The 23205-nt window shown below is 36.6% G+C and overlaps 2 protein-coding genes and 1 long non-coding RNA gene across 4 annotated transcripts; 2 read left to right on the top strand and 1 right to left on the bottom strand.

Moving 5' to 3' along the window:
* Positions 1-2775: 2775 nt before the first annotated feature.
* On the top strand, positions 2776-9547 carry LOC132644915 (SWR1-complex protein 4). 2 transcript variants are annotated; one of them, XM_060361578.1, is made up of 17 exons: positions 2776-3077; positions 3155-3244; positions 4160-4225; positions 4313-4372; positions 4449-4505; positions 4996-5125; positions 5249-5316; positions 5531-5623; positions 5837-5884; positions 6019-6186; positions 6812-6922; positions 7308-7403; positions 8117-8191; positions 8354-8414; positions 8542-8576; positions 8659-8747; positions 8899-9547. In XM_060361578.1, exons 1-16 carry the CDS (start codon positions 2964-2966, stop codon positions 8737-8739), a joined length of 1353 nt encoding a protein of 450 aa, XP_060217561.1. In that variant the 5' UTR covers positions 2776-2963; the 3' UTR covers positions 8740-8747; positions 8899-9547. The 2 variants fall into 2 exon arrangements, with proteins under 2 accessions (XP_060217561.1, XP_060217560.1); XM_060361577.1 differs by having other exon boundaries at positions 8902-9547.
* An 877-nt stretch (positions 9548-10424) lies between these two features.
* LOC132644916 (nifU-like protein 1, chloroplastic) lies at positions 10425-16495 on the bottom strand. The gene is made up of 3 exons (XM_060361580.1): positions 16086-16495; positions 10938-11074; positions 10425-10849 (listed from the first exon to the last, which is right to left on the bottom strand). The coding sequence occupies exons 1-3, from the start codon at positions 16411-16413 to the stop codon at positions 10661-10663; spliced, it is 654 nt and encodes a 217-aa protein (XP_060217563.1). The 5' UTR covers positions 16414-16495; the 3' UTR covers positions 10425-10660.
* Positions 16496-17776: 1281 nt separating this feature from the next.
* LOC132599828 (uncharacterized) lies at positions 17777-21304 on the top strand. The gene is made up of 3 exons (XR_009567033.1): positions 17777-18510; positions 19456-19506; positions 20921-21304. It is a non-coding gene; the product is annotated as an uncharacterized LOC132599828 (long non-coding RNA).
* The last annotated feature ends 1901 nt before the right edge of the window (positions 21305-23205 follow it).

The raw sequence follows: 23205 nt of genomic DNA on the forward strand, positions 1-23205 counted from the left end.
ATTGGCATTGACATCTGTAGTCCAAAAAATTAGCAATAGATAGTACCTATAGTTTTGTCTCCCTTTCTTCACATTTTTCTCAACCCACCCGCGATCTCTTCATCAAAAACCCCTCAATAACTCATAAAATGTTTAAGGTATTCCTCTGTAGTCGGGAAAAATGGTGATCGCCCAAGTTTCATTTCCAGCCGATTTTCAGACAGGTTTATCATGTTGTATATTGTGTATATTACTCCCTCTATTTTAATTTTGTTTGTCTTACTTTTCTTTTTAGTCCGTTTAAAAAAGAATGTCACTTTTATATTTAATAACTATTACCCCCAACATCCTACATGCATATGGCATATTTAACACCACAAGATTTAAAAGTCTTCTTTATTTTCTTAAACTTCGTGCTAAGTCAAACTAAGACAAACGAATTGAAAAAAAAGAGTATTGTATATCATACATAGATATATATTATATACATAGAAAATGACTTCACTTCAGACACAAGTTCCGATAATGTATATTCTGTGTCGTGTGTATCACTATAGAACACACAAATTTTTCTGAATATACATGAGATACACAGCTATACATGGTAGATATACACGGATATTCAAGGGGTCTACATAGATATTCACCGCCTCAATTATTTGTCCCAATTCTCACTCATCCTCCACCGCATTACAACCACAAAACTACCATAACCATCAGTCATTCCATATCAATATTATAATACACTTTTTCAATAAAAAAATAAAAAAAATGAAAGCAAAAGAAACTCGAAATATGTCGCATGAAACTTTGTCCCTTTTTTAATATCCGTGGTGATAACACTTCTATTAAAATAAATCTTGGTCTAAATCAATACATTCACAACTGGATATATACTATGACATGGAAATATGGAGAAGGCTCTTTGCTTATATCCGAAAGATTACTTTTCATAAAATTTAGTTATTGACAGGTTAGGGATTATGACATGTTGGATTATCAAAGGAAAAAAAGAAGAAAAATTGATAAAAGCAAAAGAGGAGAGTGGAAGGAGTTGTTCACTTTGGCGTAAGATTATTTTAGGTGAGCTAATCTAAGGAAGAAGCGTTGAGAAAGAAACACATTGTAGGATTGGTTATAGTTTGCCAAGTAGCAGCAGTTTGGTAGTAACAAGAAGTTGAGCTATTTTCTACCAATTTCTTGAAGTATGGAGATATTAGATAACCTATTTATATATTTTATTACTAGAACCAGGAGATTAGGTGTAAATCATTGAAATTGGATTGAAGCTTATACAGATTCACAAGTTTTTTTTTTCTATGACAATATTATGTTACGCTTCATTATAATAATAGTCTGAAACTAACTCGTCTATTTAGACTAATTAGTAAAGTTGAATCACACCCTATGCTGAATGTTATTTTATCCCTAGCAAATAATTCCAATAAGAAAATCATATAATCAAGTTCATCCCCTTCAATAAAAGCATTAAAAATAAGAGGCTAAACCCCAATACTTTCTTTAATAAATATGCAATTACATTAAAATTTTCTTACTAGCACAAAAAAATCACATAAGTCAGAGCCTGAAAAGCATACAAGAGCCCGAAATAACGTTGAAAGGACATCATTTCGAGACCAATGCATTTCAATAAGGGCAAATTACATATTTAGCCGGTCGGCAATAATTACATTCGCTAGACAAATATACATAACACTATTATGTATAAAGCATGTGCATTTTATGTATATGGGAAAATAACACTCTATGTATATTTGGAGAAAATATTTACCCGAAATGGCCCATATTTCTAATATTACCCGAAATGGCCGGTCGGCCAGAAATAATTATATTCGCTAGACAAATATACATAACACTATTATGTATAAAGCATGTGCATTTTATGTATATGGGAAAATAACACTCAATGTACATTAATATACACTTTTATGCAAGGTTTATACATTATCTACAGTAAGTGTATAATGTTGTATATCATGTGTATAAACACCATTGCAAAAACGAGTTGACTATGCGGATGTAAAATAAAAATACGGCCACAACAACAACAACGACATACCTAGTGAAATCCCACAATGTGGGGTCTGGAAAGGGTAAAGTGTACGCAGACCTTACCCCTATTTCGAAAGATAGGGAGGCTGTTTCCGAAAGACCCTCGGCTCAAGAAAAAAAAAGCATGACGAGAAAAGATCAGATAGGCACAAATAGCTCAAAGCAATATGAAAATGCAACTAACGAAAGCGAAAGAAAACCCTGGTAAAGCAATCTGAGAAAAAAGAAGCAGTGACTACCACAGATAAATAAGATATTCAAGGTACAAGAAACAAAATATAGTAGCAAGAATCAAAGGACAATAAACTGTAGATCAAAACTGCAACTACTAGTACGATGGGATACGCGGGACAACCTACTAGCCTTCTATCCTAATCTGAATCATCCATAAACTCCTATTTAAGGTCATGTCTTCGGATAAAAATATGGCCATGTGGATGTAATATGTTATGCTAGATTGTATATTATTGAAATTGTCCTTATTTTTTATTAATATACAAAAAAAAAAAAAAAAAATTGGTGCTATTATTTTGATAGGTGGCTATTTATATCTTCAACAAATGAGCCATTGGCGCATGCCCAATCCTGAGGGGGGGAAGGGGCCCGGTGAGACCAGTCCACTACTGTTAATGTTGGAACAAGTTGAGGCCCAATTTAGTGGGCCTGGATCAGTCCTGACCGACCCGGATACTTGCCCGGTCCTGGCAAAAATGTAAATCGTCTTCTTCGATTTCGCGCTCAAAAAGGATGGTTACTCTTCCTTGTTCCTTCAATTCACGTGGAAACTAATTCTCTCAAAAAAAGAAAACCTAATTCCTTCAAATTTTGTACTAATTTATGAGAATTGTGCTTTAATAATAGTATCACAGGGTGTTGGAGCAAACCCTAATTTTGCAGAAAACAAGTGAAATATGGATGCGAAAGACATCTTAGGATTGCCCAAAAATGGGCCGCTGATGTCCCAAGAAAAGAAATCGAGGCCTCAAAAAGAGTCTCAAAGGAAACCTGATGGCATTTCCCGAGAGGTTTGTTCTCCTCATAATAATATACTGTTGCAAATTGCAGTATCCAGAAATTATTTTACTAATTTCCTTTCTTCCAGGTTTATGCCCTTACAGGTGGCATTGCACCTCTTATGCCTTCTATTGATATCAATCAATTGAAACGAAAAGCTCTTTCTGAGTCCGAAAAGGTTATTTTTCCCTAATTCTCTTTCTTTTCAAAGTAATACTTTTGCTGTTGGTAGTTGGAACTCCGGCATTGTAAAATAGTCAGACTTTGATGAATGCTATAACGAATGCTCTGAATATTGAACCTGAATTAATGCAAGTGGATCCGTGTTTCTCGCCCTAATTGAATTGGGATTGAGATTTAATTGGTTGATTCTGAATATTTGGTGGAAATGAGATTGACATATCTGTCCATGATTGTTGGATTCACGATACCTGTGCTTCTACCTGCCCACTTTTTTGTTTTTTCAAAGCATTTGGTTTCGCTTCGACGAGTAATTTTCATAGCTGGTTTCATAAAAAAACTAGTTGTAGCTGTGATATTCCATTTTCTTTTGTTTCGGAGTGGGTGAGTCATTACATGACCGCTGTCATCCATGGAGCTTTGTGTCACGGAATTCTTCTTTTGTCTCTGTTGAAATTCCTTGCTAATGTGTTATGTTATGAACTCAGAGTAGCATGAAAACAGCTACGAACTCTAGAATATTTAGCTAAAAACTATGTAAAAGGAAAAATAGAAGAAAGTTGGACCAAAATGTAAAGCAATTTTATTCATTCGATAGTCATGTAAATCTTTCTCCTCAGCATAATATAACATAGCAGAAAGAGCTTTTTATCTTCTCTCCGGAATGGAGTAGCGACGTGACAATGAGCAAACTAGCATAATTTCTAACTGTTATAATTGATTATGGAACTAAGTTGATGTGCTGTTCCAGCCAATTGCAAATCCTCAGAACTTCTTTACAATAGTAGGTCATCTGGATGTCTTCTTTGTTTAATACATTACCAAAGTTTTTGTTTCGCTAGTGGATGTTTCTTAGTGGTGCTTCTTCTTGATGTTAACGGAAGCTAATACACTCTTCTTATTTGCTGTTCAGATTACGTGGCAATGGCTTCCTTTCACAAGTTCTGCTAGAAAAGATAACTTACAGCTTTATCATTGGGTATGTGTCCCTACTGATATAGAATCTGCTTAAAGTAACTGACAAACCATCCACTCATGAAACTCATTTGGCTTCGATAACTCCCAGGTTAGAGTTGTTAATGGTGTTCCGCCTACAGGTGACTATTCATTTGCCAAGTATAATAAGGTATATCAAGGGTTCTTCTTGTTCCTGAGGGTTCTTCTATATATGCTGTTAAATCTGCTCTGTCTGATGGATGCAGTCGGTGGATGTGCTCGAGTACACTGACGAGGAGTATGAGAAGTACTTGTCCAATCCTGTAAGTATCAAACTAGTATCCAAAGTAGATGTATATCTGCTTGGAAGGCAATATTATGAATCATTAGCTTTATCTATTCTTTGAGTTGAACTTTAAACTCTATTAGAATCTTGTAACAACACCCTCACTGTAGTCATTTATTGAATGACTGTTGATATCCTGTAGTGGTTTATTGAATGACTGTTAACATCATGTAATGTAATTACCCAATGGCGACATGTATTTTGTAGCCTTTGCAGAAATCTTTCAATTGCCTGACGTGATATGAAGTATCTTGCTACCAATAATCATATTTTATCTTTGTTGAGATCCTTCAGCATCTTGCAAATAATCAGTTTTAACTTTGTTGAGAACTGGTCCTGGATTATGCTTGAAATTTCCATGCATTCCCCTTTGTCCGTACAGATGTTTATGTCATTGGAAGGAATAATTATTGTTTCTTCAATTTCTTATATCTTTGTGAACTCACTTGCTTATTCTCATATGTTAGTCATGGACCAAGGAAGAGACAGATCAATTATTTGATCTGTGCAAGAGGTTTGATCTCCGCTTTGTTATCATAGCTGATAGGTTCCCTTCAAATCGTACAGTTGAGGAACTGAAGGACCGCTACTACAGTGGTATTCTACAATTTCTCGTTGTTTATCAATTGCTTAAACTAATTTAGTTTGTCCACTCTATATGATCAATAACTCCAAATATCTTTTGATTTTCATGATGGTTTTGGACCTTGTCGTATGTAGTATCTCGTGCTATCACAATTGCTAGGGCTCCATCTCCTACCGATGTTGCCGTACATCCCCTTGTTAAGGTCAGTTAACAATTATGGTTTTATCAACTGAGGACTTTTTTTCTTTCTGATTCACTACTTTTGGAGCAACACCACTTCCTAAACACCCCCCCCCCCCAAAAAAAACACACACACACCCACTCCTCTTTATTCGCCAAGTTTATCTTCTCTAACTGGCATTTTATTCTATAAATTTCTTGTGGTATTTCTAACTTTTTTTCTTACAATACTAAAGGAGCCTTACAATGTCTCTCAAGAGATTGAGCGAAAACGTGCACTGTCGATGGTGCTCTCACAAACAAAGCTGCAAGAGCGTAGAGATGCAGAGGTTGGTGCATATTGTTGCTTATTGTCGTAGTTTCTCTTTAACATTTGAATTCCCTCCTTGATGAAATTTAGAGATCATCCCATGTGTAACAGCACATCTTAGTTCTTAAATGGAGCCTCCAGATAATCCAGATAACCTATGTGCATAATTACAGTTTTTTGTGCCAGTTATTCTTTCTAAATCAGTAACCTGCCTTTCGGACCTTGGTCTTAGGTTCTTGCTGAAGCAAAAAGAATATCCGAGTCGAGAAAAGCTGCTAAGGTAAGAGTTGTAGGGCTCTTTTTACCCGCTTTTATTGGAAGCGTTCTTCCAGGGAAGATATAGTTATTGGATGTCTGTCACCCTGTTTATTATTCTTGAAAACCAACACTAACCAGATTATTGCATGTTCTCAGGCAGCTGAAGAGACAGAAATTCCAGATGTGTCAGATGCTGGTCCGGAAGGTGCTGAAAAGGCTGCTGGAATTGATGTAACATCAACCTCCCCAAGTGCTCAATTACCCTCTGGGATTGCTGCACCTGCAGTGTCAGAAACTGCTTCCACTTTGGCTTCTCTTCGCATGGTATGTTTGAGAATAAGATTTCTACTGTCCTTTTCTGTGATTCTGTCCTGCTTATGGTACACTTCAAAGTTCTCCTTTAACTTGGACAATCTAGTCAAACTTTCATTGATAAGTAGTCTTTTCATAGGTCATGTATACATTGTATTGTTAGGATTTTTTTGTAGTTTGCAGTGTATGTAATCTTTATATAGTCTGTAGAATGTCAAAAAGTGGAGATGTGAGGTCACTAGGAGCCTGTTTGGATGGGCTTATGGCTTATAAGCATAAGCCATAAGTTAGGAATCGTAACTTATGGCTTTTGGCTTATTTTTGTTATTTTGGTTTATAAACATATGAAGGCACTTTTTTGTCTTATCCAAACACTACAAAAGTGCTTAAAAACTATTTTGGCTTTAAAGCACCCAAACTAAGCCGATCTAAACAGGCTCTAGGATTTTAGGCACGTGCAGGGAGCTATTTTAGTAAGTATTGGGTCCATTTTTTATAGAAACTTTTTTCCTTCTGGGAGAAACTGATCTTTAGAAGTTCCTAGTTAGCTCAAACCATATTTATGGAGAAAGTAAAAATACTTAAAATCATATCTGCATAATATCAAATACCAATCTTACTGACCGAAAACTTTCAGCTGCGCGTGTACTTGAGAACATATGGACTAGAGCAAATGGTTCAAGCTGCGAGCTCTTCAGCTGGACTTCGGACAATCAAACGGGTCGAGCAAACTTTACAAGACCTTGGGGTTTGTTTTCTACTCTTTAATACATTTGTTTTGTCGTATATGTACTTCAAACCACTGCGGCGTTAACCTGGCACAGATTCTTAACTTATCATCAGAGGTGCAATCTCTGTTGTCTAGTGATCAGGACTGATGCTGTTGAGGTGCCATTTTACCTGGCACAAGTTCTATTACATTGTGCAAACTCAGTTATCTAATTATCCATACTTGTGCTGTTGAGTTACCATTTCACGTGTGCCACAAGCTCTGTTATATTTTCTCCCACCAATTCTGCTGTTCCTTGGCACCTTTCTTTTCTTTCTTGTCCCTCCTGGTTTAACTATCTTATAGCATGAGAAATATTTCCACTAATTTGACTGGGAAGAATATGGTTTTCTTTCATCTGTAGGTTAATTTGAAGCCAAAGGTCCCAACAAAACTTGTCTGTGCGGAGCATCTTGAACTGAGGAAAGAGATACTAACGCTGTTAAATCTTCAAAAGCAGGTATTTGACATTTTATATTATTATGTATGCTTTCCATAATTTTCTTGATCGTGAGTTGTATTGAGCTTTAGACTAAAGAACATTTTGAGATTGCAATTTTTGTACTGTTTGAATATCATAAAAGTTTGTGTCTTCTTTGGGTTGCCCCGTGTTCTGTTCATGCAACATTGGTTAGATGTCATTGTCTGCCAAAGGCAACCCCTGGAGTTGTGGGGTCAAGTGAAGAGTGGCTGGGTAGAATACTGGGTGCATTTCAACTCACACAGACCATAGTTTGCTGCATACATCAAATGATTACTTAGCAATAATTAGAAACCATTCAATTTCAATTAGTAGCTGGTGAAGAAGTAAACTATCTAGGAAACAGAAACATTGTATGTGACCCTTCTGAAAGAAAAGAACCATTATATATGAAGATCAAAAAAAGAGTTTTGAGATTTATCTGACCAATTTGTCTCCTATGCTTTTGCAGTATATCATTTTCCGTCATTTCTGATTAGATGAACCTTCTTTTTCGTCTCTCTCTCTCTCTCCCCCCTCTCTCTCATTTTGGTTCAAAACCACATCTCCCTTCTCTGTGTATGTATTGTTTTCATATGTGTTTGGAGATGCTTTAGTTGCAAGGTTAGAGCTTCAAGGACGACAGTTTTCACTTCTTTCCTATCAGAAGAGGCCAATGGCCCAATTTCACTAATGCTTGTCTTGAAAATCAGGTACAATACAAGGAGGCAGAAGGCTCATCTTATCGTGAAGGTTCATATTCTGAAACACCTGGTACACCTCCTAAGGTGAGGATGCTGCTTCTAACTCTGTACCCGGCCTTTGCCCTTTTATTTATTTATTTTTATTTTTATTTATTTTACAAAAACTTTATTCGTTTTAATTTTTGGTGCTCCACGAGATGATTAGATAAAGATATATCTTTTTGTTTGTGTGTAACTTGTCGACAGCGTACGCAACGTGCTACTGACCAAGATAGAACATTCGTCCCCGACTCTGCAATTTTTGGAGGTAAGTGAATGACAGAAGTACTTAGTCTGTCTGTTAAAGGTGTACTCCATAATGATCGAACTGTTCTCTCTATTTCATTCAAACTCACACTTCATCTTTTGGTGCCAATACATTTCATGTTCTATAGGTGAAAGAGCTGGTAAAAAGGACCAGAAACGCAAGGTAGTGTCATTAGCCTTTTTAATGAATCTCTAAATTAGTTCAAACAGTTCTACTAGTCTAATATGTTAATTTGGGGATCCAGGGGCCTGGACGATTATCAGAAGTTCCGTCTTCGCCAGCACAGTCAAAACGGCCGCGCAAGTTAAAGACTTCAGATGGATGAATGGGAGGGTTAGTGCATTATTCATCTCACTGCCTTTATTTGGAGTGGTGTTTGAGAATTTAGCCATATGATAGTGCCTAATAGCGTAAATCTTGCAAGTTCTTAGTAAAAAATTTGCTTAATTTCATCTACATCTTTACTTACCTCTGTTGTGTACAGCAGGACTAAAGCTACAAGAAGCTGTATAAGCTGCTTGAATCAAGGCAAATCGCCTCAATGGAAGAATTTCTTGTGCCATTGTGATGTGTTCTACGCCTTTTTGAATTTCCTCCAGCATGAAACATGACTGAGCCTTGCAAAATTTCAAATGTGGCTGTCTCATTTGGGTGACACAAGAAATGTGAGATGCCCCTCTAATGCCTTTCTATGTAGATTGGGTCCTCCTTTGCTTCAGAGTACAGTCCATGCAGTCTGTAAATATATCTGTATCTTAAAGTTGTGATTAGCATGTTAGCCTCGCCTTTCTACCATATCTGTTTGGCATGTCAGTAAATTATTGAGCCTTGTTTGCTGTTTTTGTATTAACAAATCAAAGTAGTTGTGCTTTAGTTGCGTCTAGATTGCTTATCAGGATGGATGGATATGAGTTGGCACTGCATAGAAGATGAAACGGAAAGTGTCAGTGATTCTTTGGGCCCTCATTGCGAACCATAATAGCTTTGGTGCAGCTGTTTCTCTCTCTGTATTGTCTTCTTTTCCGATATATAGATATGGTTATTGTATTCGATGGATGTAAAACTACATAGTACTGTAGTTACATATAATGAGTGTCCGAGACGTATATTAATTTCTGCACTCAAATGTGTGATATCTCCTCCTTGTGCTTGTCAACTGCAAGAAAGAATTTCATCAATTTCCATTATGCATAGACAATTTTGCTGGTTCCAGACAGCAGGAAAGCAGTCTGACGCTGCCCAAATCCCAATGATCAAAAAAGCATATGTACATCAACGGATACAAAAAGAGCAATAAAGGAGTTTTATCTTTGTTAGATGTTTGTCATGCTTAATTGCTTTGTCGCTGGGTTGCACTGCGTGGGTGTCATGAACTAAATTTCCAAAAGAGAATAAATACTAGGGATACAAATTAGAACGAATTATTGAGGGTTGAATGTGCAAGGATGTCAGCCAAAGTTCCGTCTAGTTTGCAGGACCGCAACACATCGTTTATGTTGGATAGATTAACACTCGGATTTGCATTACCGCTGTTTTGGAGTGAGAAATCTGCTATTTTCCACTTAGACTATGCATATTTCGGTCTGGTATGTCTATCGAACCTACATGGCAAAGTCAAAGGATGGTGGGCATTATGCACAAGCAACCATAAAGATCTCTAGCCAGGTAATTGAGGTGGCATGGGAAGCAAAACTCTACCATTCCTCCTGATACCTTAGAACATAAAGAAATGTATTTCTTAACTCTTCTACCTTTTAATCACTTGCTACTTCGTCCAAACACCCTTCTCGATTTAACCTCACTTTGGCTGTCTACTCTTTCAGCTGATTTGTGGAAACACATAACTTCAGATCAGATTTTTGCCAATTCCTCCATTCACAGAATGTCCTTTATTGATCAAGCTTATACCAACCAACCATAAGAGGAAACAAGATCAAGTTGAAGACGGAGTTCAGATGTTCTGCATAATTGATTCTCGAACCATGACTTACAGTAATATGAACAGCATAATTGAAATGTAAAAATACTGCTTTTAACAATCCTATCATTATCAATACAAAATGGTGAAGGCAGTAAGAAACTTGTCCACTTCATCCATACTGTTATTTCTTTACATAGTGAGCACTTCTGTAAGTTTGCCCGTAAAGGTTGGGATCATACATCTTTCCTACATAACAGACAATAATAGTATAGGCGTTTAACCTTACACAATATGTTACAAGAACTTCTCAAAATCGCGAAGCAATCTAGCCAGTAAACACTACATTGACAATATCCGGGAACTTCTCTTTAATTGCGGCTTTGACTCCTGATCCAATAGACTCAGGCCCTACATACTTCACATTGCAATTGCCTTCCTCAACAGATAAAACTTCCACGCTACCGCCGAAATTTTTGATAGCAGGTCTTAATATATCAAGGTGAGCATTCACAGCCTGCAGGAGCATGAGTTCTTAGTTAGACATCTCTAAAACCAAATGACTGCAATATTATCCATTAACAACTAATTTCGCAAATATTCACCTCAGCAGTTGTGTCAACTACTTGTTGATCATATACTTGGCGAATATCCTTGATGGCTTCTCCAAACTTTTCCTTGAGTACCCTTTCAATCCCCATCTTCATTGTGGTTGTTGAGCTAGGACAACTCTCGCATGCTCCTATATCCATTGTGTACAAAACATTAAGCCTTCCAGTTATGAAATAAAAGGTCACCATAGATGTATCAGAAATTTTTTAAGCAACCTCATAAGCACATTTAAGGAGAAATATTATGGTAGTTGACAACCATTGTTTCTTTTTTTTAAAAAAAAATTGTGGAACAGCTTTGTTGCTCAAAACATGTTCCAAACGGGGGTGGCCCACCATTAACCTCTCACTCTAGCAGCGCACAACAAACGGCACCTCTCTCCTTACTCCATGTCTCCATGAAACAACTACTGTTCATTCACATGAAATCGACATAGTGGCTAACAATGCAATTCCTGATTCAAATCTATTGGCTTTCATGAATAACTAATGATTGGCATGTAATGAAACTTCTGATTCTCTCCACACTCGCTCTCCCTATACTTATAAGCTAAGTTACTCGGACTCTTCACTTTCGGTGCCGCACCCGTGTCGACACGACATGGGTATGGGTGTGGGTGTGGGATCCGTACCCGATCTAGTCAACCGCTTTTGGGTACTTTGACCAAAATCAACGGAGAAATTCCGGACAGATCCAATGATTTTTATAATCAAAACAAAAGCTGAGATGGACTTAAAGAAAATGGAATAACTTGTATATTGAAATTTCTATGTCACTCCTTTTCCTTTTATCTCCTTCCGGAATTCTCCGCTTGATCAATATTTTCTCCTCTTATTTTCCACATAATATCTCATAATTTAGGTTTTATAGTTCTATTTTTAGATATTTCAATTATTTTTAGCCGAATCCCCGCACCCGTATCCATACCTGGATCCGTATCCCCGAATCTTAGAATTTAGATCATGAAGGATCCGACCTCTAGATCCGCACCCGTATCGGACACCTCCACCCGAGTCCGAGTAACTTAGCTTATAAGTTATAATTCTGTCCACTCTCTTCCTTACTCCTTCTCTGTTATCTTCTTTGGCATTTAGAGGAATATGGTTTTTAGGTCTGAGCCATGAATAGTAATCTCATGATTTGTTAGGAAAATGTGTACTCTGTCTATCTTTTAAAAAAAAAAAAAAACTGGTAACTGTATGTTGACTGTGTCTATCTTCTTCTTCTATTTTAAAATGTAGGGTTTAACCTTCTTCCGTAGCCTTGGTATTTGCATGAACTTTAGAAGATTACCCTATGTTACAGTATTCCTCTCTCCAGGTTTTGTCAAAAGTTGGAAATTTGAGATTATAGAATTGTAAACCACCTCGACCATTGAAAAGTTTAAACTGTGAGAGACGACACTAAGGAGTGAACCATGGGGACAAATCTACAGGGCTATCACCTTCTTTGGCCAGATCTTCCAATCTTTTTTCAAAAAAAAAAAAAAATTAGTTTTAAGTAAAATAACTGGCCCAAGTACTATTTTTACCCAAGGCTTTGCTACTATTTATTTATTTAGGTCAACAACAAATCCTCTACAATTGCGGCCTAACTTTCTTGTTAACGGGAACTTGTAATTATTTACTAACCATGACTCAATAAAAACAACAACAAAATATGCTCATAGAGAAGTATACCCTAAAACAAGAAATAAAAACAGACACTTGATCTTTGAACAAATGTTGCAATCTTATCTTAAATATTTCAGTTCTACGTGAGCTAATCAAGTCCCACTTAGTAACTCTAGTGAAGTATACTAGGAGATAAAAAGACAAGGAGAGGCATGAAGAAATAAAGATCTCTTATCCCATCATCTTTACCTTGTTTATGGGGCTACTACAGCATGTGTAGGCTTCGGAAGTTTTCAACAGAAATAAGAGAGAAGAATACATTGTTAACCAGTATAAATACCTGAAAATTAATTATTTACAAAAAGTATTTCAGTGAACATTAATTGGTAGATGTCCAATGAACTCCATTTGGCCTACATAATTTGCATAAAATATTTCTGCAGGCTTAGGCTGGTTTGGAACGGTTGGGCCTCGGAGACTCATTCACGATTCCCTATTAGGGAAAACTCAACGTTATCCAATCTATTATGTCTTTTACAGAAAATAAACTACATGACATCCAAGGAGTACGTAGCAGTGGCCTTATAAGTACAACATACTTTTGTTCTTCCAACTGCATTTCCCCTTTTAAAATAGTTACTCACCCCGTTTCACTTTGTTTGTCATAGTTTGACTTGGCAAAAAGCTAATTAAAGAAAAAAATAAATATGTTATAACATTTGTGTGGTTAAAAAACTTTCAAAAATTGTGATATTAAAGATGCCATAACATTTATGTGGCTATAAAAAGCTTCTCATTAAGAAAATATAGGAATGTATCATTCTTTTTTAAACATACTAACAAGGAAATAGTGTCAAACATAGTGGAATGGAGGAAGTAGAGTGTACTACGTAAAAATTTCAGATGTGTTTTGCTTATTTTATTAAATCTCAAACTCAGTAAATAGGAACTCCGGGGCTAGTTTCTTGAGTTTACCTCTCTTCAGCATGCACAATGTTAACTCTAATCCCTGTGTTTAGTCAAAACCAAGACTATTGAATCAGGACACGACTACTTTTTTCCCAACGTCGCTGCATATATCCATGATCACTCCCAAGATAGCCATCTTGGATTTGGAAGCTTGGCAACAACCTTCAAGACCTTAAGGAGCATTAGGAGATCAAGACAAGAAGTCTTGAAGGTTCACAATAGGCTATAGTGGATATTCAAGTGGGGCATTTTCAAGAGACAACCTAATTACGCTCTTTAGCCATAGTTTAATTGGATATTGGCTATTTTTGTAAGTAGGAGCTACACCTTGCTAGAAATAGTAGAGATTCGGGTTCATTTCTAGAGACTTTAGGTGAATATTGTGATGACTTTTGAGGGTGTGGGTGAACCTTTGATTGCCTTGCTTACTCTGTCCTTGGATTTGCAAGAGGAAGCTTTCCTCTTGAGTCTTGAGGATTCAAATAGTATAGGTGCTTGTTCTTGAACTCTAATAGAAGGTACTTAGGTCTTTATCCATCTAATTATTGTTCACTATTTCATACCTGGTGACAGCTTCTATCTCTTTTATTTCTTTCCTATTTCAATTTCTTGTTATTGAATTTGGTTGATATCATTAAAGTTATTAATGTACATTCAAGAAGTGGGGACCATAGCTCTCCAGAGTCCAGAGCTTATACTTTGCATTTACTAGGAGATGGAGCATCATATATTTATGCATTACACCATCCTCCTAAAGTTTTCAACTATAACTTTGTAAGCCCCTCCAACCCTGGCAGGAAGAACATAATTCACTAAAACTACTACCCTGAATGGACTCATCGTGAACTGTTGATCACACCAAGATACTAGGTAGCATAGCACATAAGTACAGAGGCGGATCTAGGATTTCTAGAACATGGATGCACAATAGGGAAAAAAGGATGTATTAAGAGGGAATTGATCCTTGTTCCTCTAGGTAAATAACACAGCATTCAACCAAGTGCACCATTCAGCCCATTTGGAGCATGGGTGCCATCAGACAAAATTAGATCAATTCTAGGAAATATGTACATAAAATAACTAGTTTCGCGGAGAGACCATGGGTTCACGTTACCACTATTTCTAGAGTAGATACGCCCCTGCACATAACCGCATGCTTTAGACTAGACGCATCTTTGCCAGATTTCCGAGCCGTGTCCTGGACGAACATCACAATCTGTCATCAGCATCATCTAAACCTAAAGTCCATTGGTAACTAAGTCCTATAGTGGCTTTGTGATGCACTAAGATGGATAGAATCAAATAAGTTCGCGACAATATGGTCCTTTTGCCTCATTCTAACTTTTCATCTTCACATCAAATTAAGTCCAGTACCATCCACCACTGGAGTGATTTGCTTAAAAGAGTATCACAGCAGGAAGAAAACACACAAATGTGCACACGCCAAAAATATCATTGACATGCCTTATTTTGCTGCAGACTTGCAAAGCCAAAGAAAGTTTACAATTTTGCAGACTTAGAAATAACTTCCAAGAGTGGAAGGTGATCAGTCATGATAAAATTATTCAATTTCTTGTCTAAAGAAGTGCAAGTATCAATTTTAATAGGAAAGAGGGATGGATATCCATATCCGTATTGGTCCAACTCAAGCCTAGAGTATAGAGTTAATCTTTATCCAAATGTTTGTGTCGTGACAATTCTTTCCTCTACAAGAACAAAACACTAAAGAACTTGAGTTTGAACTGACTTAGACAGCAACTTGATGCCTGCTACAAATGACCCTCAGTTGACTAATGAATTCCGTGGACTAAACCTGAACAAAACACAAAGAACTTGAGTTCAATTTGAACCAGAAAGCAAATCAACTTGATCGCTTCCGATAAATGATCCCTCAATTCACTAATGAATTCTTTGCTATGAATCTGTACTTCCTGCTGACACTGTTCTTTCTGTCTTACCAAGTTGAACATTAAACTTCTATACTAGAATGAGACAGTAATTCAATAACTTAAACCTTATCGTGATCATATGTACTTCTTTAACCATAACGACCGAATTATCGCCAGTATATGTAATAAGTATCTGAACTTGGTAGCTCTCCGTCCCAATCCACACTCTTTCCATTTTGAAACATCTTTATCTCAACTTAATAAGTATATCGTTGATCAATTGTTTGAATCATTCAAAGAAAAAATAAGCATTCAAATGTCTAAATATCATTCCATACCTACTCAACTTTTGCAACATTCAATAATTCAAATTTATGAATATTTATCTCCAATTCTGCGTGCAGTCTAATACTGCCACATAAAATGGTACTCCACCCGTCCAAATTTATGTTTCACCATTTGACTTGGCATAAAATTTAAGAAAGAAAGAAATACTTTTAAAAATTATGGTCTAAAACAAACTTTTAAAGCCAGTTTATTTCTAATTATGGAAAGGTGTGCGACATACTAAAAAGAAAAGGGTCCCACCTAACTTGGGACGGAGGGAGTAATGTTAAAGTACCAGTAAGAAATCAATAAAATTGGATTCTTGAAAAATAAAACAAAAAACCTTGAAGCTGGAGTAAAACGACACCATCTTCGACAGAAACGACATCGACATTTCCACCATCAGAAATGAGATAAGGACGAACATCTTCAAGAACCATATCCACGTTTTCAAGAGTGAGTTCAAATTGCTTGGCAGAGTAAAGACCTGGTGGGGACCCATCCACGCTACTAGCTCTAACAAGGTTTAATCTTTGATGAGGTACTACTACCTTTATTCTTTTGAGGAAAAGGGATGAGGGTTCTGGATTACGGCACTTGAGTACTGGGAGTTCCGGCATGAATATCGAGGAGGAAATTTGAGGGACGCTCATTGTTGCTATATACGCCATTGCTCTTGCTTAACACGGATTTTTTATAATATTGTTGTGGTTATAAATAAGGATTTGTAATAGATCATGGGTACGACCCAATTGGGAGGTCTTTATTTGAAATGTTAATTTTTTACGTGTATGATGCTCTACTTTTCGTACATATGACAACTAAAATGGACGGGTTGAAAACTTCAATAAATTATTATTAGTTGCACAACTTTTAAAGTATGCTTGATTTAATTTTAATTATTAGATGATTTAGTAATAATTAGGGCGATATAGTAAAAAATTATGATTCTGTTTATAGTTTCTTGAGGGGTGTGTGGGTGGAGGGAGTAGTAAGGATAAAACAGGTATAGAATGGTAAATTATCTCTTGATTTTTCAAAGAAAAAGAATCTGAAGCATGATATTAAGAAAAATCCAACAACAAAATATCAAGATTAAAAGCAAATGGTGCACTACGCGACTACTAGTAACACTATTAATAAGGAGAACACACAGCTACCTACTAACGTTCTGCCCTAATCCTCGACCTCCTCACCTTACTGACACGTCCACATATGTCCGAATCATCTCAATCTCGCTTCCCTCATCTTGTTTGCCACGGGTGCCACTATCACCTTGCCCCGTATAACTTCGTTTCTGATCATATCCCTTCTAGTATGCCCACACATCCATCTGAGCATCCTCATATCCGCTACACTCATCTTCTGAACGTAGGCATTTTTACTGTCCAACACTCTTCCACATACAACAAGTTCAGTCTAACCACCACATTGTAGAATTTGCCTTTAAGCCCTAGCGACACATCCTTGTCGCACAGCACCCCGGATGCAAGCCTCCAATACGATGCGCGACATCCTTATCAATCTCCCCGTCTCCTTGTATTATGGATTCAAGATACTTGAAACTACCTTTCTTGGGTAGGATTTGTGCATCGATCTTCACTTCTACCTCAACCTCTTGCGTTGCGCCACTGAACTTGCACTCTGCTTAACCTGAAACCTTTAGACTTTAGAGGTCGTCGCTAAACTTTCAGCCTATTGTTAACTTAATCACACGCCTCATCAATCAAAACTATGTAACACCACGACACCTCTCCCTGAATATGTCGTGTCAATTCGCACATCACTAGTGCGAATAAAACGGGCTAAAAGCCCTGGTGCAACCCCATTATGATCGGAAAGTGCTCTAAGTCGCCACCCACTATTCTAACCCGGGTCTTAACTCTATTGTAAGTGTCCTTCATTGCCCTAATGTATGCCACAGACACACCTTTAGACTCCAAACACCTCCAGAGAACCTCCCTAGGGACTTTATTATATGCTCTTTTTAGATCAATGAACATGTTATATCCCGTATTTTTTTTTGTCAGATTATTTGTAAGCTGAGGTGGGGCCCACACATCGAGATTTTTTTTGGACATCTGAAAAGTCATATGAATCACATATGTGAAGTTAAACACAACTCAAGAAGGACCCTTGGGCCAAATCAAAGTGGAAGTCCTCCAAACGAATATTTTTAAGAAAACGTTTTCGGGTGATCTGACTTCTAGGGGCAAAAACGGTATTATAAGTTTGGAATTTGGAAAATACCAAGAAATAGAAGTTGTAGATAATTGAATTAGCTTTCCAACCATAGGTCTTGGGTTCCCAGGTGACATCGGTACAAGGAGATATGGACGTTTTAAGGTCGAAAGGTCAGTGGGCTAGGCCCAACTCGGGATTAACCGAGTTGGCCCAAAAAAAATGAAGAGAAAAATCAGGCCCAATAGGGGACATCCGGCCATGGTCCATAAAAAGGACCCAAGCCCAAGTGAATTATCCATGTGATAATTAAATAAAAGGGACCATTTAATTGTCTTGAAACATATAGAAGTTTCAAGACAAATTGAGAAAGAGTGAACAAAAGAAACAAGAGCAAAAGAACTAAAGGCCATACGGCCATGGAGAAAAAAAATTGACCCTTTGAAATTTTATCCCAAAAATTATTTTCTTGTGGTATTTCTCCTAATTCAAGGGTCCTTTACAACTTGGTGTAATTATTTTGGAAGAAAGAACACTTGTTTCTTCAAGTTGACAACTTGGTCAAGTGAAGAAGATTGTAGAAAAAGGTAAGAATTAATCCCTTTTTATTATGTTATGAAGGTTGGTTTATGTTGTAGTATGTAGAAATGAGTAGAATTTATGGAAATATGGAAGTTTACAAAGTGGGTGTGCATATATGTAAGTGGACATATATGTATATTGTTGTATAAATAATATGAGTTGAATTTTATGTTGTATTCTAGTTGTGGTTATGGTGAAATTTATATTGGAAATGGAAGAAAATGGTTCAAGTTGGCATGGAAAATTATTGGGAATAGTTATAGGAAATTATATGATTTTAATGAAGTTTTTATGTAATTATAGAAGTGGAGTTTTAAATGTGAATTATTATGTTAGTTGGTGAATTTGGAAGGATAATAGTCCATATTGGCATGAAAGATTGGTTGCTAAGTGGTTATGAGAAGTTTTGTGATTTTATGGTAGATTTATGTAATTATGAAAATGAAATTATTAAGGTGCAAATTATGATTATGGTTGATGAAATTGGAAGATGGAAATATGTTATGAATATGTAGATTGAAGATTAGAAGTTTTGGATGGATTATGATTTTGGTGGAAAGTTTGTATATTTTGTATATCTTGTGAATATTTGGTAGAAATGATACGAAATGCTTCCGAATTATATTGTAATGATCTTGATTAGTAATGAATGTAAAAACATTGAGATTGGTTTTGGAAATGTGAAGTTGGAATGAAAGCTATTGCATTATGTTGGAAAGAAGACTAGTTGTGTTATATTGTGTTTTGTAGTCATGGTTGTTGTCATTATGTTGATAGTTTGGCCGGGTTGAATTCCCGGATTGTTGTTGATAAAAAATTGGCTAAGTTGAATTTTGGGGATGGTGTATTTATAGGGGAGATGCTGCCCAAATTTTTGTAGACAAGTATTGGTTAAGATTGAAATCTTAAAGCCTTACAATTAACATTTGGTAATTGTGACCAAATTGTAGATTTTGGCGAACTTGAAACTTGATTTTGGAGACGTGTATGAATCGGAAAAGGTATGTAAGGCTTCACCCTTCCTTCTATGGCATGCCTTAAACGTAATAAGTTGGATACGAGCCTCGGGGACAACTCTATTCTCCGAAATCCGCACCCAAAGTTTCCCCTTTTTCATTCAGTAGAATTGAATTAAATATTGTATGAAATGTTGAAAAATTGCCTAAACATCTAGAACTTGCACAAATAGGACCCGACTACCTTAAAACCCACACAAGTGACGTCATGAAATATAATGTACGTAAATTTGGTACGCCGCCTCATTTGACCCGAGGTGGGCCCATTGTTCCCGGATTTTCCCTATTGCTCCGTTTGACTTATTTTGGAATAGAATCCAAAGGAAACTTTTGATCCTCGTTCCGATTATCAAACGATAAGTACTGTACCATTCTAATGGAAATATGTATATGTATATAAAATATGTATATGTATATAAGATATATATATGTTTATAAAATATGTACATGATATACGTATATGTATACGATGAAAGATCCAGAGCGCTATAGACGCTGATATATGTACGTGATACACGTATATGTATATGATAAAAGATCCAGAGCGCTATAGTCGCTGATATACGTACATGATACCAGTATATGTATATGATAAAAGATTCAGAGCGCTATAGACGCTGATATATGTACATGATGTATGCATATGTATACGGGGAAGATGGGAATAAGGGCAGAGCGTTATACACGCATATCCACCTGATCAGTTGGCATTACATGACATGATATCGTCCCGGACGCGGGATGTGTATTTATGGCTAAATGGATCGGCTGCCGACGCCTCGACAATATGACATGTTCTATTTTTATATATATATGAACAAAAAAAGATTTTCAACGGAAAGCTAAGCTATGATATGATATGCTATGATACGCTATGCCATGATATGATACGCTACGACAAGCTATGCTATGTTATGATAAGCTATGCTATGATATGACAAGTTACGCTATGGCATGATACACTATGACACACTATACTATGACATTGACATGATATAACACGACATGACATTACACGATATAATATGCCATGATAAGACACGATAGGATACGACCTGATATGCCACGATAGGATACGACCTGATATGCCACGATAGGATACGATAGGGCACGATAGGACACGATACGACAAGATACGACATAATATAAGTTCTATTTTCTACGTTCATGGAGGGGAAACGTTTTTAAAAGGGAAAGACAAGCCATGCATGATAGCCGCCCAAAAAGGGGCCTTCCTATGTACAGGTTACTTTCTTGCCTCGTTATATGTCCTGTGACTCCATGATATTATTAATCGCACTCTATGTTATTTCTTGCATTGTCTTCCATGCCTTACATACTCGGTACACTATTCGTACTGACGTCCCTTCTTGTGGACGCTGCGTTTCATGCCGCGCAGGTCAGCAGACAGGTGGACTTGATCCTTAGGAGCTCTACCAGCGGTACTCTATAGTGCTCCAGTTGTTCTGGAGCCTCACTTCCGCGGTACTATTTTGTGTATGTATATTCGGGCACGGCAGTACCCGGCCCTTTCTATGTATAAGTGTACTATGTCTAGAGGCTCGTAGACAGATACGTACAGTCAGTCAGGTACAGATATATGTATAGTGTTTTGGCATGTTAATATTGTTGTACAAGGTAATAACGGAGTTTATTAGTTTATGTTCAAGGAAAAAAAAATGGCTCGGTTTACACGGCTTGCTAAGAGGTACAGGTAATACGATAGATAAGGGGTGCTCGGTACAAGTATCGGGTACTCATCACGGCCCCTAGTCGGGTCGTGACAGAAGACCATGTGTAAGTCTCTCTTCATGTCCCTATACTGTTCTAGCAATCTCCTTACAAGATGAATGGCTTCCGTAATTGATCTCTCCGGCATGAATCCAAATTGGTTCTTGGATATAGACACACCCCTCCTTATCCTCATCTCGACTACTATTTTCCAAACTTTCATAGTATGACTTAGTAGCTTGATAGCCCTATAGTTGTTGCAATTTTCAATATCACTCTTGTTCTTGTACAAGGGAACCATTTTACTCCACCTACATTTTTCTGGCATCTTAGTCATCCTAAAATTGACATTAAACAATCCAGTCAGCCACTTCATACCTGCCTCATCTGCGCTCTTCCAAAAATACACCAGGATCTCGTCTGGCCCGGTCGCTCTTCCCTTTCTCATCTTACGAATTTTCCTCTTTACCTCCGCAACCTTTATTCACCTACAATACCAAAAATCTCGACGATTCTCAAACTGCTCGAACTTCCCCAACACGATATCTATGTCTTCTTCTTCATTTAAGAGCTTGTGGAAGTATGTTTGTCATATATGTCTAATGTGTGTGTCTTCTACCAACACATCTCTATTTCACCCTTGATGCACTTCACTTGGTTCATGCTGCCAACCCTCCTCTCTAGCCTTTGCGAGCCTATACAACTTTTTATCTCCTCGTTTGCGCTCGAGTTGTTCATACAAGTGCTCAAAAGCTGCTGTTTTAGTCGTCGTGACCGCTAGTTTCGCTTCCTATATACTAAAAATAGATGTCCAACTGGACAAGTAAAAATAGACATCTATTTTTAGTATACAAAACAAGTAAAAAATGGACCAAGGGAGTACTATAGTTAAGACACACGTATTTCATATTCACTAGTTCTCGAACACGTGCGTTGCACGTGTATTCCACACTAATTAGAACCAACATTTCACAAATACTATAATAAGTGTGCAATGAATTGCACTTAAATTGTATGACTTCAATTACACAATTCTTATAAAATATAGAGTATTCAACTTGACAGTACTTCCTTTTCTTTATATATCAACAACACATAGTTAAATATGAATTTGAGCAACATCGACTATGGATACAATTGTTTCATGTCCTAAAATTTTTGGCTTGTTTTTAAGAAAATGTAGCCTCATATATACTTTCTTACTGTCGCTTACTTCTTTGTGCATTAATATTAAACTTTAGCTTTTGTTAATACACAAATTTAGAATTTTCTATATTTGATGATGTATATCTCTTTGGCCGATTAGAAGCTGTAAACTCTACCATATTGAGTATCGCGAAATATTTAGGCGCTGTTTGATTGGGAGTAGAAGATATTTATTAATCTTCATAAAACGTTTGACATTGTTAATACAATATTTGGTTTCACTTTTTCTTTCTTAGCAAAATTTAGCATTATTAGTATAATGTTTGGTTCTACTTTTCTTTTCCGCATAAGCAATATGTGTACTATATTATTTTAAAAAATTAGTTTTGTTAGATGAAAATGATAATGAACATATTAGACGTGAAGAGATATCATTTTATAGCACAACAATGAAAAAAAATAGATTAGAAAAATGAGAGAGCCAATCAATTTCAAAATCACAGGTTATTTGAATTATTTCTCACGTATAAATTTCACGTTATTATCATATCTACTAGTACAAAAGTACAATATTTTTTTGTGTTCAATCTTTCTCAACTTGGGTCTTGTTAATTCTATGCTCGTTCAACTTAATTATAAAATATACTCACATGATTCGCATAAGTTGAAAGAAAATAGTTACTTACAAATAAAATGGAGAAATCATATTTCCTGTTCTAGCTAGGGGAAACTCTATAGGTCTACATCAATAAGCAAGATGGTTGCCTCCAACACAATTAATTTTTTCTACTTTCCAGCCTAACTATG

The sequence above is a fragment of the Lycium barbarum genome, chromosome 6 (genome assembly GCF_019175385.1).
Source record: "Lycium barbarum isolate Lr01 chromosome 6, ASM1917538v2, whole genome shotgun sequence".
NCBI classification, from domain to species: Eukaryota; Viridiplantae; Streptophyta; class Magnoliopsida; order Solanales; family Solanaceae; genus Lycium; species Lycium barbarum.